Source organism: Rhinolophus sinicus, chromosome 16, assembly GCF_057876585.1.
Source record: "Rhinolophus sinicus isolate RSI-liver-muscle chromosome 16, RSI-T2T, whole genome shotgun sequence".
Lineage (NCBI taxonomy): Eukaryota > Metazoa > Chordata > Mammalia > Chiroptera > Rhinolophidae > Rhinolophus > Rhinolophus sinicus.
Genome location: NC_142516.1, coordinates 134,638,175 through 134,655,007, shown reverse-complemented (window position 1 = coordinate 134,655,007; position 16,833 = coordinate 134,638,175). Strand labels below are relative to the sequence as shown.

Genomic DNA, 16,833 nt, shown 5'->3' with positions numbered 1-16,833 from the left:
GTTTTCATCTCCCATCCTAAGGCATGGTAGGTACAGAGTAAATGGTTGTTAGGATATTTGGAGGAAGGAATAAGGGATGGCTAGATTGCATCGAATTACTATAGATGAGAAAGAAATGCCCTCAGCAGCTTATAGGCGTATAATCAAGACAGTGTAAATGTCCATTAATACCAAGAGGCAGAAGGAAATGCTGTGGACAAGAGATAGAAGTTACATGTGGTCCAACCTTGGTCGTTAAAAACCTCTGCTAAGACCCCTCTGTAAATTCTAGTCCCTCTGAGGCTGTTCAATGCACGTGTTTCCACACAGTGATGGGAGTGAGAGACCTGTCCCTATTTTTGCCTCTCAAGAAGGAGCACTTTAGGACAAAGATTGCCTCTCCCCCGACGTCATTCCTGGGGACCCGCCCTTCTCAAGCTTTGTCTTGCCGGCTTCACCAGCCCTTTCTCCCTTCCCTCTCTTTTCCAGATCGTTCGGAAAATTGTTCGGCAGATAGACTCGTCTGGTGCCGATGACACCCAGGAGCATGAGGAGGTGATTATTGAGGGGCCCCCAGAGGATCCTAGGGAGATGGAAGATGATATTGATGACTTTATGAAACACGCCAAGGTACTGCAGTGGCCGCAGTCCCCCGAGGCACTCGCTCTTCCGAGGGGCCTGGCGGCACCTCTTCCTGCTGCTCACCTCTGTGCCAGCCCTGCTGGGGTTTCAGACTGCACTGTGCCCACCTCTCGGGGCTCTCGCTTGAGCCTCCCTTACCCTGAAGAAGGCAGTGTGTTCCACACCTCCGTGTGATGCCTTTCGTTCTCTTGCCTATTGTTGCCGGTCTCTCGGTGCCATCTGTTCTGCATTCTGTCTCTGCTGCTGTCTCCAGGTGGAGCTGAGAGGGAGGAGCCTGCAGCCACCGGACCTGATAGAGGGCAGGAAGGGGGCTCAGATAGTGAAGCGGGCCAGCCTGAAAAGGGGGAAACAGTGATCTCGAGCAAACCCCCGCCCTCGAATGGCCTCTTTGGAGGTAACAGGTCTTTCTGCATGCTTTCTGCATGGTTTGGTCCTCGTGGAGTGGTGGGTCCTGGGAAGGGCTACTCACATGCTCACTCCCGTCCCCTCTCCCCGGCATGATTCAGGATGAACAGCATTACTGTGGTCTCGAGACACAGATTCTCATTTCCCCACCTTCCAACTGCGTCTCTGAGTCTTCATTTCCTTGTCAAGAAAACAAAATCAACAATATCTGTTGACCTACGTTTCAGGAAGTGCAACAATACAGATTTGAAAAAAATGCTTTGATGAGTGCAAAGTGCTTGGTAATCTCAATAATATTGCTTTCCTGGAAACCAAGCAATGGGGACAGGGCATTGGAGAGGGCAGCCGAGTCTGTCTAGGCTGTGCTGTTTCGATCCACGACCCCAGGAAGAGCTCCAACAGTGACAGACTTAGAACTGAACTGTCGCTTGAACCTGGAACCGTACAAAAGTCCCCATGAACCCAAGGCTTCCATTCTCCCTGGTGTTTCTTGAAACCTGTCGCTCCCTTGCTTTCTAGGAAAGGGTAAAGTTAACAAGCCCACGGGGTGGATGGTGTTTTCCCTATGAGTCAGGAGGGCTGCCGGGCCTCGGAGCATGGCGTGTGAGCATGGGGCAGTGTGGCCCAGGGGCGCGGGTGTACGGTGCTGTGCAGTGAGGGAGGGCTGTGACGACGTGGCGGCGAAGGCTCTCCAGCGGGCCGTGCAGTGCTGGGGGCTTCAGCGGCCAGCTCTGACCTCATCCTCCCTGAGGGATCCTGTACTGAGCTGCCCCGAGGCTCTTCACGGTGCCCGGCTCGGGGCAGCTCAGTACAGGATGCGTCGGGGTGGGAGTCGGCAGGAAAGCGAGGAAGCACTGTGTCCCCAGCGTGGCACTAACCAGGTGGCTGCCATCTAAACCCCCAGGGCCTGGCTCTGGGCCGAGCTGCAAGCTGGCTTCGACTTTCTGCTTTCGGCAAAAAGCAGGGCCGCTGCGTCTGCTCCCGAACCAGCAGAAGTGCTGACTTGGGGCTTCCTGACATACCTCAGCACTTGGGCAAAAAAGAGGACTGGCGGATCCAGTTATAGGATAAAATTAGACCTGACTCCTCAGCAGCTTAAGGAGGTCACAGTGTTAACCCTGGCACTGCCAGAGGGTCCCACCAGGCTGCTGGTTTAGGAGATTAGCTGTGATGAGTCCTGAAGATAATCCAACGGTACCAATAATTTGAAAAAGCAGAGTGGAAGCAAAAGTATACTTTTCTGTCCTATTTTCCTTGTGGCGTCTGCAGCAGCAGCAGCAGCAGTAGCAGCAGCAGAGGCTTTAAATTTTTAAATTTTAGCTTCTGTTTGGCTCGGGTTCTACTGATTGATGTTCCTGAACAGGAGCGAGGCAGCCAGAAGCCAGGCTGAAGGGGAAGGGTAGAACCTTGGAGTTTGGTTTTGTTTTTAAATTTTCTATAGATGATTTTTCTGCGAAGTGGCTGAACCCTCCGCAGGGATGTGAGTCCAGACCACAGAGCGTGAGTGTCAGGAACACAGAGCAGCCTGGCTCCAGGACAGTACTGGGGCCTCTGCCAAGAGAAGGCCGGGGAAGTGTGTGGTGGGGACCGTGGTGAGGGAGCCAGTGTGGTCCCAGAGAGCCTGGCGGGTGGCCTGCAATGCTTTACCCTCCCAGTAAGACAGATACAGAGACAACAGTGAAGAGGCTGAAACCTCTCTGGTCCTTAATACTTAACGACCACCCACTGGAAAGCATGTACAGTCAGCCCTTATTATTCGTGGATTCCACACTTGCAAATTCTCTTACTGACTCAAATTTATTTTAACCCCCAAACCAATACTCACTGCACTTTCGTGGTCATCCACAGACACGTACGTGCACAGTGGTGAAAAATTTGAGTTGCCTTTCATGCACACTCCCAGGTGAAGTGAAACAAGGCCGTGCTCTGCCCTCTTGTTTCTGTTCTCCTATTAGAAATGTCTTTTTGGCAGTCTATCTAATGCCATGTTTTTTGGTTTTTTTGTTTTGCATTTGGGGCTATTTGTTGGTGATTTTGCTGTTTAAAATGGCTTTCAAGACTAGTGTTGAAGAGCGGTGTAGTGTTCTTAAGTGCAGGAAGGCTGTGATGTGCCTTATGGAGAAAATACATGTGTTCGATAAGCTTCCTTCAGGCCTGAGTTGGAGTGTTGGTGGCCATGAGTTCAATGTTAATGAACCATATATGTTAAATCAGGCGTCTTTAAACAGAAACACACGTAAAACAACGTTATGTAGTCATTGGTTGACAAAAATGTTGTGAACAGAAGCTTGCAGGAACCTAATGCCATGTTTTCCTTAGGAGCAGTGGTTCAGATTGGCTAATCCAGTGTTCATGAACAAAACTACTGCAGATAATGAGAATCGATTGTATATGTTTCAGAGAGGGGGAAACCTGGGGCTTGGGAGTCTAGATTCAAGGCCCAGCTCCCCCGGATTTACAGGTTGTGTTATCTTACACGAGTCATTTAACTGCCCTGAGCTTCTGTCTCCTCAAGCAAGGATGAAAATAGTTCCTTCTGAATGTGTGTTACACTTCCATAAAAATAATCACGGTATTATTATAATGGAGCTGTGAGGGCCATTGTGACGAGTCAAGGAGAACATACGTATTCTGGTGCTCAACCTGTTGCAGATTTTATTTGGAGTGTGACAGGGGCAAGTCAATTGGCCTCTCAAAGCTTCGGGTTCCTTAGCCATACAACAGCAATGATGCCGATATTCCCCTTGTAGGGTGGCTGTGGTGATCGATGAGTTTATGTTTGTTAAAGGGCTTTAGAAATTGCCAAGTTCTAATCTACTGTTTCTCAAAGGGTCACGGCATCCCTGCATGTCAGTCCTCCGAGAGTCTGGTTAAAGTGCAGATTCCTGGTGCCTCTCCCAGACCTACTGAATTAAAATTCTGGAACTCAGGCTTCTGCCTCAAGCTCCTCAAGTGATTTGTATGCGTAAGGAAGAGTGAGCTATGATGACTGATTTGAGTTTTCCCTTACAAACCTCCTAGAGGTGATACGGCACAGTTGTAGACTTTGTGTTTAAAAGGTAAGCTGAAAGGAATAATGGTTGTAGTTTGTTCAGAGCTACGGAACACCCCCAAAGGGCAGAATACCCCCATCCCAGGAGAGGCCTGACTAGATCCCAGTCACCCGTTCTGATGCCCCCACAATCACTCCCGCCTTGGGAAGGATTTTGCATTTAAGGCCTGGCAGGTTGGGGAAGGATGCTTTCCAGTAGTTTCTAAGAAACTAGAAAATTGCTGTTTAGTCAAGTTCTGATTGTTTGGGGCAGACTGTAGCAGCTAGTGGGTTTTGCTTTGTGGCAAGTATTTAGGTCCAAGAATTAGTGTGTCAGTGCTACTAGAATGACAGCATGGAGCAGGGCAGCTAGAGGGCTGGGGACAGGGGCCGCCCAATACCCAGAGCCAGGGCAGCCCTCTGGTTCTCAATAGTCCTTTGCATCTATGTCACTCCACCTTCTGGGACTCTCAGAAGCTGCAGTATTAAAGACTGCTGGGGGTTTTGTTTTCTTTTCTTTTTTAAGAGACACTTTCCATTCAGACCCTATGATTGCAAGACTTATGTTAGCTCTGACAGAATATTTTAGTGAGTTTAAAACTTAATCAATAATCTCATTGGAAAGAGGCGGGGAGGCAACAGGTCCTGTTTTATTTGGCTGTTTTAAGCTTTGGTCCACCCTCACTCCTCAGACATGGCAGGTGTTGTTGGAGTCTGGGGCTGGGGAGAGGAAAGCGCCACAGACACTGGGTAGGGGGTGGGAACAGGTGACACAGCACAGAGAGATGAAAAGAGGAAAAGAACCTCATTAGTGTAACCACTAGGAGTGGCAAGCGGCTATTGTCTAAGCTTTTTATTAGGGTAAGACCTTTCTCGAAGGGCACCCAGGAGCAGAGGTGCAGGACAGAGGCACATACTGGACACAGACAGACTTGCATTCTAGTCCTACCCCTGCCTGGGGGCCCCCACTGGACCTGTCGCTTCTCCTGGAGTATTACTTTACCCAAAGATGAAATAAGCAGTTACCATAGAAGGATCTCTTGGCCTTGAACTTTCTCCTCTGCTCCCTGTCTGGGCAGAAAAGTGTGTGACAGATTATAGCCTCTCTTCCCCGGGGCCAAGATTTTATAAGGTTTCTTATTTCAGGTATGCTTAGCACTGGGGTAAGCAATGTGGAGACCACAGGGAAGGCAAGGCCCGGCTCTTGCCCTCAGAGAATTTATACTGTAGCCAGAGGAAGAATGCAGATGTGAAAAAGGAAAGATAAGCAAGACAGTCGCATTTCCAGACAGTCAGTTACAGTCACATTCACATAGTAGTACTTATTGTTCTAAGCACTTTATATACCTTACCTCTTTTAAACATCAAAACAATCTGACGAGGTGCCTCCTCTTATTGCCCTGATTTTACAACAAAGGAAACTGAGTCACAGAGAGCGTAACTAACTTGATCAAGGTCACACAGCAGGAACTTGGCAGAGATAGGATATGAACTCAGGCAGTCTGGCTTCAGAGTTCATGGTCTTAACTGCTATACTCTATGACCGCCCTAAATAAAAGGGAATGACAGAAGGGAAAAGCTTCTAGAGTTGTGAGGAGAGAAACAAGAGTGAGTTGGAATTATCAGGAAGGCTTCATGGAGCAGAGTTCTTGAGGGTGGTGGGCAGAACTTCAGCACAGAGGAGACTGGATGGCATCCTTGATAGGACAGCCACAAACAAAGGCAGGGAACAGGCAGGCATTGGGGGTTCTGAAGGCAGAGCGTTCCAGGCAGTGATGGAAGAGTCTTGCCCTCCAGGTGACAGCTCCTTCAAGCTATAGCAGTAGAAGGCTTGGTTTTTCGCTTTATCACAGCCTCTGGCAAGGAGTTTAGCACCATTCTCTCATCCTTGGAAAAACACTCAAATAGAATGAGTTCGTCATCACCAGCTTCTTCCCCAAGCCTATTCCCAAAGGGCCCAAGACAGCTCCCTGTGGGGAGAGCTCTGCCTCAGAAAGGGTTTCTGCCTTTCTGTGTCACTTCCTACCCCACCCAGAAGATTGTCAGTCATTTCCTCTTTATTTAAGTGTCCTCCTTTTCCGGTTGGCCCCAAGGTCTCTGTGGACAGAACCCCCAGTGGCTGGTCTTGGAAACAGAGTTTCACCCCAGGTTAGAGGATGAGGCACCAGGGGTGGCAGGAGTGGTGTCTTGCTGTGAATCCCAGGCTGCAGAATTTGGAATTGATTCTGTAGGCAAAGCACTGTCTTCCAGCCTGAGATACACAATATCCTAGGGAGAATGCACCTGTCTTCCAAAGACCTCTTGGCCATAACAGAGGTTGTCCATGAGACATGGGGAGAGGTGCTAGAGGCATCTGACAGACGGTGGGAGCTGTGGACCAGAGCTGAAGAAGTGCTGTCATCCCTTGAAGCCATGATGAGCTCCTGAGGCTACGATCATGTCTGTTCCACCTCTGGGATCCTGGGGCTGGCACATAGCAGACACCTGTGCATGTTGGCTGAACTGAACTGAAAAAGCAGAGGGTACTGCTGCCTAGCCTAGCCCCTTTCTTGGCACAAGCCCTGGCTCATGAACATGGCCCCTTTTGTAGGTACAAGATCTACTCATGGAGATTTCTCCCCAGGTGACTGCAAGGGCGTGGGAAACTCCTGCCTCCTGAGGCACAGAGCACCCACACAGGAGGGTTTTCTGGAGTGCTCATCCACTCAGCAGGGAATTAATGTAGGCCAGGGCAGCCACCTCTGAGAGGCAACCTTTGGGTTGGGGAGCAGGGGAAGGATAGCTGTTATCTCAGGAAGGTCAGGGGCTCTGAGCTCAACACCCTTCAGCTCATCACCTTGCTTGGGGAGGCTGCTTTTTCTGAATCAGACACTGCCTGAGCAACCAGCCCAAAACTCGGTGTTTGGGGGTTTTGCAGGGAGTTGTACCTTTAAATTCTAAGTGTCTCCTTCTCTCTTTGTGTCCCTCAGGATCGCACCTCAACACCCAACCCTTGAACTCCACACACTCTGCCATGCACACAGGAGGAGAGCTGGACCGGAGGGCTCCACAAGCGGCACACGTGTTCCTCTAGGCTAACGGCATGGTCTCCGTAAGGGGCTTCCTTTAGTCTCCTATTCGCATGAACGACTGACTGTAGACGCATGACCTACAGTCCTCAATCCTGCCTCTAGCGATGACGACGGATCTCTGTGGGGAATCAGGACAAAAGCAGCAAGAAGTGGGGAGAGAGAGAGGGATAGAAAAACAAATGCAAGTGAGCGCATGAATGCAGACGTGAACAAGGGCTCTTTGTGGCTGGAGATGATATATATTTTTAAATCATTTTAATTTCAACTTCTTACAGGGTACTTATTTTTTTTCAACCTCATCTGTAAGAAATCCTTGTGGGCTTCCTGGAAAGGAAAAAAAAGAAAAGAAAATGTGGGCTTCCTGGAAAGAACTAGGCATGAAATCAGTTCAGCACCTCTTACTCCCGTGTCCTCATCTGCCAGCCTTCCCTACGCACACACATCTCCATTCCATTTGTGATAGTACCTCCCTCTCCCCAGTGGACTGCTCCCCCCAGAACGCTCGACATGACATTCAGGACACACACACACCTCTCCCCTCTACTCAGTATACACACAGATTTTACTGTGATGTCTGAAGCTGTATAGAATCTCCTGTGGATAAACTGGAATTTTTTATGTTTTCTCTCTCTCTCTCTCTGTCTCTCTCTCTCTCTCTCTCTCTGTCTCTCTCTGTCTCTCTGTCTCTCTCTGTCGCTCTCTCTCTCTCTGTCTCTCTCTGTCTCTCTGTCTCTCTCTCTCTCTCTCCCAGTTTCAGTATTAATCATCTTCCAATGGAAAATCATTACCTTTAGAGTGCATTCGGGGTTCCTCGTGTTAGGGACTTAAGAATCTGAGGTGAGGACCCCAGGCTTAGCTATAGGGCTCAAAGGGAGCCAGTGCCCCATCTGAAAGGGTCTTCTCTCTCAGTTGGTGGCTGTGCCAGGATTGCACCAGCATGTTCAATAGAGAAGAGGTTTTCTATATCTTGAAGCACTTATATCATAGTCTGTGTTCAAAGTGTAAACTGTACAGTAATCAGCCTTGTGTATATGAAAAATAATAAATACTATGCAAACCAATAGAAACACTTTAGCAGTATGTGCAAAGCACTAACAGCTCAGCTCCTGAGGACTTCTCCAGGCTGCAGGAGAAGGGAGCTACAGCCTGTCTTTCAGTGAAAGAGGAAGGAAGGGAATAGGGCTGGTGAATGTATCTGCGGGTTCTCAGAAGTCAGCCACCACCCCCAAGGTCTCCCAGAGCGAACTTGGTGCTCTAAGTCCTGGCAGCCCGCAGGATGGGGGGCCTAGGCTGGACAGCCTCAGTGCCCCCACTCTGACCAATCCCCTTAGCCCCACCTGGAGAGGTGGGGGAAGGGCCTGCTCCTGATCACAAGCCCAAGGGAGGAGAGCCGGAGGAGGAGGAGGACGAGAGAGCAGCTGACCTGGGCTAAGGCGGAGACCCTCCTAGGCCAGGCCCCCTGGTCAGGGCAGGAAGGAAACAGACAGCTGGTTGTTCCTCGCCTCGGTGCCACCAGGGAAGAGCCTTAAAGTTACACTAGAGCCCCCGGCAGAGGGAGGCCCGAATCAGCACAATCCGGCCCCGACCTGCGCGGCGGGCGCCCTCCTGGGCCAGAGAGACTGGCAGGCTCTGGTGGCTGTCACAGAGCCACTGCTTGTGGGTGTCCAGTCACCTTCCTCCCTGCCGCTCTTCTGACGTGTCCTCAGAACACATTCACACCTTCCAAGTAGCACAGAAGCTCCCTCAGTGTCCGAGCCCCCACGGTCCTGGTGCCTGCTGCCGGCCGCGCGGGTACTGGCGGAGCGGGCGCAGTGGGGCGGCCGCGCGGAGTGGGGAACCCAGGGGCCTGGCCGAGGCGCTCCTGTCGATCCGGGCAGTTTCGCTTTTGCTTTCAGAGGGGCAGGCCAGGGAGGGAAAGGCCAGGCTCGCAGCCTCAGGCCCCCAAGGCTGTGACCAAGCAAGCGCAGCCCCCGCCCTCCCTGCGGGGCCGAAGCGCAGGGCTTCTTCGCAGCGGGCGGTGCGGCTCGGCTGGAGCGCGCGCCCGTCCCGGGCACCTTCGGCCCCGCCACCTGGTCCAGGGAAGACAGGCGCAGGGCCGGCCTCCCGCCTCGATCCTGTACCTTCCTTCCTGCCCCAGTCCGCCGCTGCAGCCGTCCCCAGTAGCCCCCCTCAGAGCCCCGCGTGGCCCCGCGGCCCCAAACCCGCGGCCCCAGGCTATGCTTTGGCACCTTCCGCTCCGTCCGGCATGGCTGCTTGGCCGGGTAGCCCCGGGTCCTCGGCGGCATGGCTGCCTGCTCCGGTTGCTAGTAGGAGCTGTTAGGGGAGGAGTTTGGGGTCTCCACACGATGCCTAGAGAATGCTGCAGTCTGCACATTAGACGCTTTTTAGAAGTTTTGGAATTACCTTGATTTTTCTAATTGTTATGAAATGAATCTTTTCTTGACTCTCTCCCACATGATCTGTAATCGGGAGAGAATTCCCCGTACCCACTCTGATGTATAGACCATTCTCCCTACACCAGCTGAACAAATGTCAAAATTAAAGAAATTGACTCATGGCACAGGGCTCGATCTGTCCTTTCTGGCTTGTCCTTGGGGAGTTTGAGGTGGGGGGCAGGAGTGAAGCCTGGGGTGGGATCAGTCAGCAGAGAGACCTGCACCCCGGGAGGTATCCACCTCCTGGAAACCTGGACAGCCCTTTAATGAGGACCACTCACTTTGGGAGAAGCCACCCCAGCCCCTAAGATAGAGCAGATTTCTGTCCCACCTAATGACTACCACGAGATGGGGACAAGTCTAAGGTGGGTGGGAGGGAGGCACTAGAAACCAGCAGGGTACATGCCTGAGCCCACAGCTGGCATACACTCAGGGGAACCCCTAGTGCTCCCTGTGAAGCTGTCTGGACCCTGCATTTGATGCCATTCGGAGTTGAAGAACTCTCTAGAAAATTGCCCTGTCCCTAACAACTAGTTCCTACTGTTGCATACAAGGCTGGCCATCAAGCTGGCCTCAATTTCCTCATCTGTCAAATGGGGAACTGGATTAAGCACTTGCTAAGATCTCTTCAGTTTGTCATCCTGAGATTCCTAAACACGAATGCCTTTGTCAAGCTTGGCATTAAATAAGAGCCAAATCATTTGCTGCAGCTTTTCTTCCTCATAAGTTCCCATCATTAAAGGGTGACCAAGGCACAGTCACAGGATCTTAGAAGCACTCCTAGCCCTCACTCTGAAGCTTCTTTCTCAGTATCGGAAGAACCACGCAGGCCAAAGGGCCAGTCAGGGCTGTGCAAACAAATGGCCTAGAGGGTTTTCAACAGAAAACCCTCTGCTTTTGAACAGAGGTTCGGAATCACCATTGCCTGTGTGGGGCCAGGCTACAGCACTGGGGTTCAGATTATGTGCAGCTTGGTAGCATAGCTAACTCTAATGGATAAGAAAACTTTTTCTTATTTTTAATCCAAATTTTAGAAAAACAATCTCCACATGCAGCCTTTGTGAGGTCTTTTTTGCATTAAACTCCATCATTTATGCTACAGAGAGCATGGCTCAGAAACCAATTCCTCCATGAACAGATAATAGCAGTGTGAGGGGCCGGGCTCTGTGGGAAAGGGGAGCCCTCCTGAGTCCTGGCCCTGGGCCTCCCATTGGAAACCAAGGAGAAGGCCAGCGAAGAGCACTTCTTATCGCTCACCTGCTGAAGAGCACCCATGGGGTGGTGAGACGGCCAAGGAGCCTACAGCATGGTCAGGAGAGGCTTTGGGAGAGGAGAGACAGACGAGAGATAGAAACCCATCTGTCTGGCAGTCACTATTTTTCCTGTCATTTTGCCTGTTCAGACCAGTGGCATGCTAGTCTCCATTAAAAACAAACAAACAAACAAACAAACAAACAAACAAACAAACAACTTCAAGAAAGGACACTGGCCCAAAGAAAAATAACTCAAGATTTTTACCGTGGTTTCCCCGTTTGTAATATGAGAGATAGCCTCTAGTAGAACTTCGTATGTTGTAAAAATTTATTAGAAAAAGGAAAAAAGAAGTCATGTGGGTGCTCTGTGATTCAATCTAGTTTCGTCCATCAAATACTTACTGAGCACCAACCAAGTGCAAGGCACAGGGACCCACTGCTGGATCAATAGCCATCTCAGTCATCAATGATTTCCAACCCAGGTGCCAAGACAGACAGGACATGGCAATTGCTCCAGCAGAGGCACAAGTGATTCCTCCTCCTCCAAGAAAGGGAGGACAAAATTGATCAGCGAAGGCTGCCCAGCGGCAGAGACAGGAGGAGCACACACCTGGCCGGCCCAGAGCTGCCCCAGTCTGCCAGGCAGGCTCCCACCCCAGGCTCACAGGCCAGGCACAGGGATTTGCACCCCCCACCCCAAAGCCCAGCCTCCCCACTTACCCATCCCAGCACGAGGAGGGAAGGGAAGCATCCATGCTCAGACTGCACACTCCCCTAGAGTCTTGGGTATCTGCACATAAGGGGCCTGAGCACCCCAGGACAGCGAACCCTGAGCTTCCTTCCTCACCCTCAGGGGGGAGCAGCTAGAGGAACTGTGACTGTCAGCTGCCTCAGGAGCCTTCTCCAGAGGCCCCCCAGTCACCCACCTTTTCCTAGATGCTGGTGTTGGGGGACTAGGAGCAGGTGGACCCTCTGAGAATGAACTGAGCTTCCAGAGCTCATTCTTGCTCATTCTCTCTCTTTCGCTCCCTCTCTCGCTCTCTCTCTCTCTTTCACACACACACACACACACACACACACACACACACACACACACACACACACACATGCACGCGCGCACACACACACCCTGGCTGATTTTACAGTCAATCTTTCAAAGTGCAATTTGTCTAGGGAAAGCCAATGTGAGGCCCGTGTGGATTTCGACCAATGGCGACGCAGCTGGCGCTCCTCAGCCAGTCTCCGGTCTGTATTCTAATGGGCCATATCTTTATCAGGGAAATGTTGCTTCTCTGAACTTAAAACTTCTCATGGAGGGTCCCCAGACTCAGAGGCAGAGGAGGGGTCTGAGCTGAGGTGTGGGAGCCGCCTTTCTCAAGGCCTGGCAGGGAGAGAGGGCAGGGGCGCGGGTGAGGCCTCTCACCTGTCCAGGAGCACCTGACTTCCTAGCAGCTGACGTGGGTGCCAGTCCCTGGGCAGGGGCTGGGCAGATGCCTTAGATTGGAGGGCTGGCTGGGGCTCCGGGCCGCTTTTGACCCTCCAAACCTGCCATGGGATTCTGGGCCAGAGCACGGGGTCTCAGGGTGTAGGAGCCTGGATTTGGGCTTCCTGCTTTCCCTCGCCCTGACCTAGGGAACATGGAGTCCAACCTGCAAGGGACGTTCCTGCTGAACAACACGCCGCTGGCTCAGTTCTCGGAGATGAAGGCCCCCGTGTGCCAGTACTCCGTGCAGAACTCCTTCTACAAGCTCAGCCCCCCGGGGCTGGGCCCCCAGCTGGCCGCCGGGACGCCCCACGGCATCACAGACATCCTGAGCAGGCCTGTGGCCACCCCAAACAACAGCCTGCTCTCCAGCTACCCCCATGTGGCAGGTTTTGGTGGACTCGGCTCCCAGGGGGTCTACTATGGCCCCCAGGTGGGGAATTTTTCCAAGACTGGGAACGAGTACGTCACCCGGACCCGGAACTGCTGGGCAGACACAGGCCAAGACTGGCGAGGCGGGAGGCAGTGCAACAACAGTGAGTACCGGGCACCCCCAGATCAGGGAGGAGGAGGCATGGGAAGGGACGCCACGGTGGGGCCCGCACCTGCTGCCCACCTCTCCTCAGCTACCATCACACAGCCCAGCTCAGACACCTGGATCTGTATCTGAGCTTGGTGCGGGACTGGGTTCTCCCCTCCATCCTGCCCAGATTTGTTTGGATGGGGTGTCTTGCTCCCCACCCCCAACACTTACTAGCTGCCATCTCAGCTGCCCTCCTAGGGGACCTGGGAGTCTCTAGGTCTGAGGAAGACCACATAGCCCACACCCTCTCAGTGTAGGGTCCATCTGGCTGCTCACCTTCCTTCTCCCACTCAGAAACCATGTCACCACTTCTTCACCAAAGTGGGCAAATGCTGTCCATAGCGAGAAGTTGCCACAGCATCACCTTCCCAGAGAGCCCACTCATGCCTTGGCACCATTCAGGGATACAGAATGCACGCTGACCCCATTGAGTTCCCACCTTTGAAAAAGGGACCCTGTTTCCCACCATCCTCCCCAGGGACAACTGCCCCAACTCCAGGAGCAGCTGCTGAGCCAGGTCGGACTTGGCTGTAGCTGGGGCCGGGGGGGGGGGGGGCTGTACTCACCCTCCCCATCCCCAAAACTGTTTCCAAAGAACTAGACAGCATTTGTGATCTTGCTTCCCAGCATATGTCGTCAGTTTGGCTCAAATAAACTCTTATAAAAATTAAAAAAAAAAAAAAAGAACTGATCCAGGGTCCCCATGAGGCCCGTCAGGGAGTGGAGGAGATGGCAGGACCTGCACAAGCAGGTGAGGCTCACCTGGGAGGCAGGGAGAGTGACAGTCGCTGCAGGAGCCATTCCTGAGCCTCAAAGGTCTTGCTTAGATTAGGCGAGGGCAAGGGCAGAGGGAGCCTCCATTTCTGTCTGAACTTGGGGCTGCCCACTGCAGTAGGGCCAGCCAAGGAAACCCTGAAGCTCAATTGCCTCCCATCTTCCACTGCACTGCTCCAGGTGGTCACACTACCTGGTAGCCCACCCCTCACTCAACCTGAAAACACAGTGAGTTCCTGGGGGGGGGAGGCCTCATCTCTTGAAACCTATTTTATAACCCACTTTTGGGGGTGCTTTAGGTCTCAAGGTGTCTCTCCCTCTCACCTCCGTCTTCCCCCCACACACACACCAAACACACACCCTCTCTACACCTCTGCTCTTCAATCCTGGTGCATATCCACACAGGAAAACAACTAAGAGGGTCAGTGGGTAGATTAACAAAAGGAGGGAGGACTGAAAGTGACGGTCTCTCGGGATGTCACTTCCCCCTTTCTGGTCCTCAGTTTCCTCATCTGTAACATGAGGAGACTGGACATGGGCCATTGGGCTACACTGAACAAGACCCAACACGTAGACATTCTGCTTATCCTGAGCCCAGCCACCCTCTGGCCCAGCAACTTCCTGAGGAGGCTGCCCTAACTGGGCAGATGGTTGGGTCTTGAGCCTCTGTGTCCAGACTCTGGTTTCTGGTGATCTGGAAAATGGGATCCCAAGAACAAGTAAGTCCAAAGGGGAGGAATTCCCACCCCCCCAGAGCCCTAAGCCTGGTGGAAGGTGCCTAATCCATTGCTTGACATCCCTGAGACTGAGAGAAAACTCTTCTTGCTGCTTTGGGGAAGGTGGAATCACTGAGTAAGAACATTACACAGAGAGGCATGAGACCTGGGCAGGTTCTCAGCTCCCTCTGCCCCTAAGTAGCTGTAACCTGGGGCACGTGCCTTCTCAGCAGGTGCCTGCCCACCCAGACACGGCAGAGGTTAAAGTCATTGTTATTGGAACGTCAGGAATGCTGCTTATGTAAGAGGTGTCGCAACCCCTGCCACCTCAGTGGCTTCTCTGTAGTGGAGAGCTAACCGTGGGGGAGAGGCAGGGCAGGGCTGGCACCCCACTCATCCTGCTAACCACACCTGTCCTTGCTCCTGCCAGCCCCAGACCCCCTGAGTGACAGCATCCATAAGAAAAAGCACACCCGGCCCACCTTCACGGGGCACCAGATCTTTGCCCTGGAGAAGACCTTTGAGCAGACCAAGTACTTGGCTGGCCCTGAGAGGGCAAGACTGGCGTACTCCCTGGGAATGACCGAGTCGCAGGTCAAGGTAAGCCTGTGCAGGAGAAGGGGTCTGCCTGGCTGTGAAGAGCCTGCAGGACTGAATGCCACCGCGTGGGAGCGCAGTAGCTGCACTCTCCTAGTAATTCCCAGCTCTGAGTGGGAGGCCTCCTGCTGGTTGGGCACTGCCTGCCCACCCAGCCCTAGAGATGGTGATAATTACTGTAGCCAAAAAATGGCTGTCAGGACGGAGCCCTATTTTGAGAGCCTTTTGTGTAGTACCTCATTTAACCCTCACGGCAACCTCGAGGTGAGGATTATTACCTATTTTACAGATGGAAAAACAATCTCAGCGGAGCCTCTTGCTCAAGGTCACCCAGCTGGTAAGCGTAGAGTTGGGAGTCAAACCCAGATTTGTGGGACTCCAACCTCATGCTTTTCCTTCCTCTGCATAGTCTCGGCCAGAAATTTTAAGAGCTGATGACAGCCTCTGGCTCAGATCAGGAGTCAGCCACAGGGCCAGTTTAGAACTGGATTTAGGCTTGTTCTATTAGGTAGCAGACAGAGCTGGCCTAAAGTTTGGTTTACTACACTTGAAAGTGAAGATAACACCGTCTCCTACCCACGCCCATCCAAACGAAGTTCCGATGGGATACCAGAGGTAGGAAGCTTCTCTGCCCCACGCAAAGGTCACTCTCATGCTTACACCAGAGCCTGAAATGGGTAAACAGGCCTCCTCAGGTTCCCTGGCACAACTTGGGCAGCTTTAATGTTGGATCTCTCCTGAGGGGCTTTGGATGCGCAGCACAAAGCAGAAAGCTTTGAGCTGTGGCAGAACTGCCCAGTCCTGTGACCTGGCAACAGTTTGAGGGGAGAGGGAAAGAGAAGGGCAGGTTGAGACCCAGGTCTGGGGTCTGCTCAGGGCCCTGGATGTCCACCCACTGACGTCTGCAGCCTCCTGCTCAGCCCAGTATTAACTCCACTGGAGAGAAAGCTGCCGAATTGAAGTGGAAGGAAACAATTTGGCTCTCTTATATATTTTTCTGCTTTAGGTACTTTTCTGTGCTCTTCAACTATCTCAAGCAATGAGAATATATTATTTTTATAATTAAGCGGAAGTTTTTTTCATGAAGTTCAGTGAGGGGCGGCAGGGCTAAAAGAAGGGGCCGCTCTCAAGCACCTACTGACACGCCCTCACCTGGGCTAAACCCTCCCACCGGGGGCCGGCTCAGCATTTTCCACGCAAGCGCCGCAGATGGCAAACGAGAAGGAAGACACACCACGGAGAAGGTTACAGCTAAGCCTAAAGGACTGCTGCACTCACAACATTTCTTTTTATTTTATTGCGCCTCTGAAAAAACAAAAAAAGGAGCGTGGACATTACAGCCTACTCTATTATTGAGCCATTTATTTTACTATAAAAACAAGGATTGAGTGTACTTGCCACCAAATAGAGTCACCCTCCAAAAAAACGGGGGGGGGGCGCTGGGTGTGCTGTGTGTGATCCTCAGTCTTTCTCATCCCAGGTGTGGTTCCAGAACCGAAGGACCAAGTGGCGGAAGAAGAGCGCCCTGGAGCCCTCATCCTCCACGCCTCGGGCCCCCGGCGGCGCGGGCTCGGGCGGGGACCGCGCGGCCTCGGAGAACGAGGACGACGAATACAACAAGCCGCTGGACCCTGACTCGGACGACGAGAAGATCCGGCTGCTGCTCCGCAAGCACCGCGCCGCCTTCTCGGTGCTCAGCCTGGGCGCGCACGGCGTCTGACACCCGCCCCGCCAGCCCCAGCCCGCCCGGTGGTCCGCATCTCAGAAGGGCCTGCCTTCAGCCCCCTTCCCTCCCCACGATGCTTGGGAGGGACAGGGGCCAGAACGCAAACCTGAGGGCGGAGGAGGAGGAGGAAGAGGAGGA

At 52.6% G+C, this 16,833-nt stretch overlaps 2 protein-coding genes across 21 annotated transcripts in view; both read left to right on the top strand.

The window, feature by feature from the left end:
• The window catches only part of ANK1 (ankyrin 1), a 198,342-nt gene extending 190,949 nt beyond the window's left edge, over positions 1-7,393 (top strand). For 12 of the 20 annotated variants that reach the window (XM_019742086.3, XM_019742091.3, XM_019742084.3 and 9 more), the window contains 3 exons: positions 469-534; positions 875-1,015; positions 7,027-7,393. In XM_019742086.3, coding sequence (XP_019597645.1) covers positions 469-534; positions 875-976 — 168 coding nt within the window. In that variant the 3' untranslated portion in view covers positions 977-1,015; positions 7,027-7,393. Of the gene's footprint in view, positions 1-468; positions 610-874; positions 1,016-7,026 lie in introns of all 20 variants that reach the window. The other 8 variants (XM_074329603.2, XM_074329602.2, XM_074329601.2 and 5 more) reach the window with 2 other exon arrangements.
• Positions 7,394-12,316: 4,923 nt separating this feature from the next.
• NKX6-3 (NK6 homeobox 3) lies at positions 12,317-16,833 on the top strand. The gene is made up of 3 exons (XM_019742093.3): positions 12,317-12,835; positions 14,803-14,972; positions 16,450-16,833. Exons 1-3 carry the CDS (start codon positions 12,454-12,456, stop codon positions 16,687-16,689), a joined length of 792 nt encoding a protein of 263 aa, XP_019597652.1. The 5' UTR covers positions 12,317-12,453; the 3' UTR covers positions 16,690-16,833.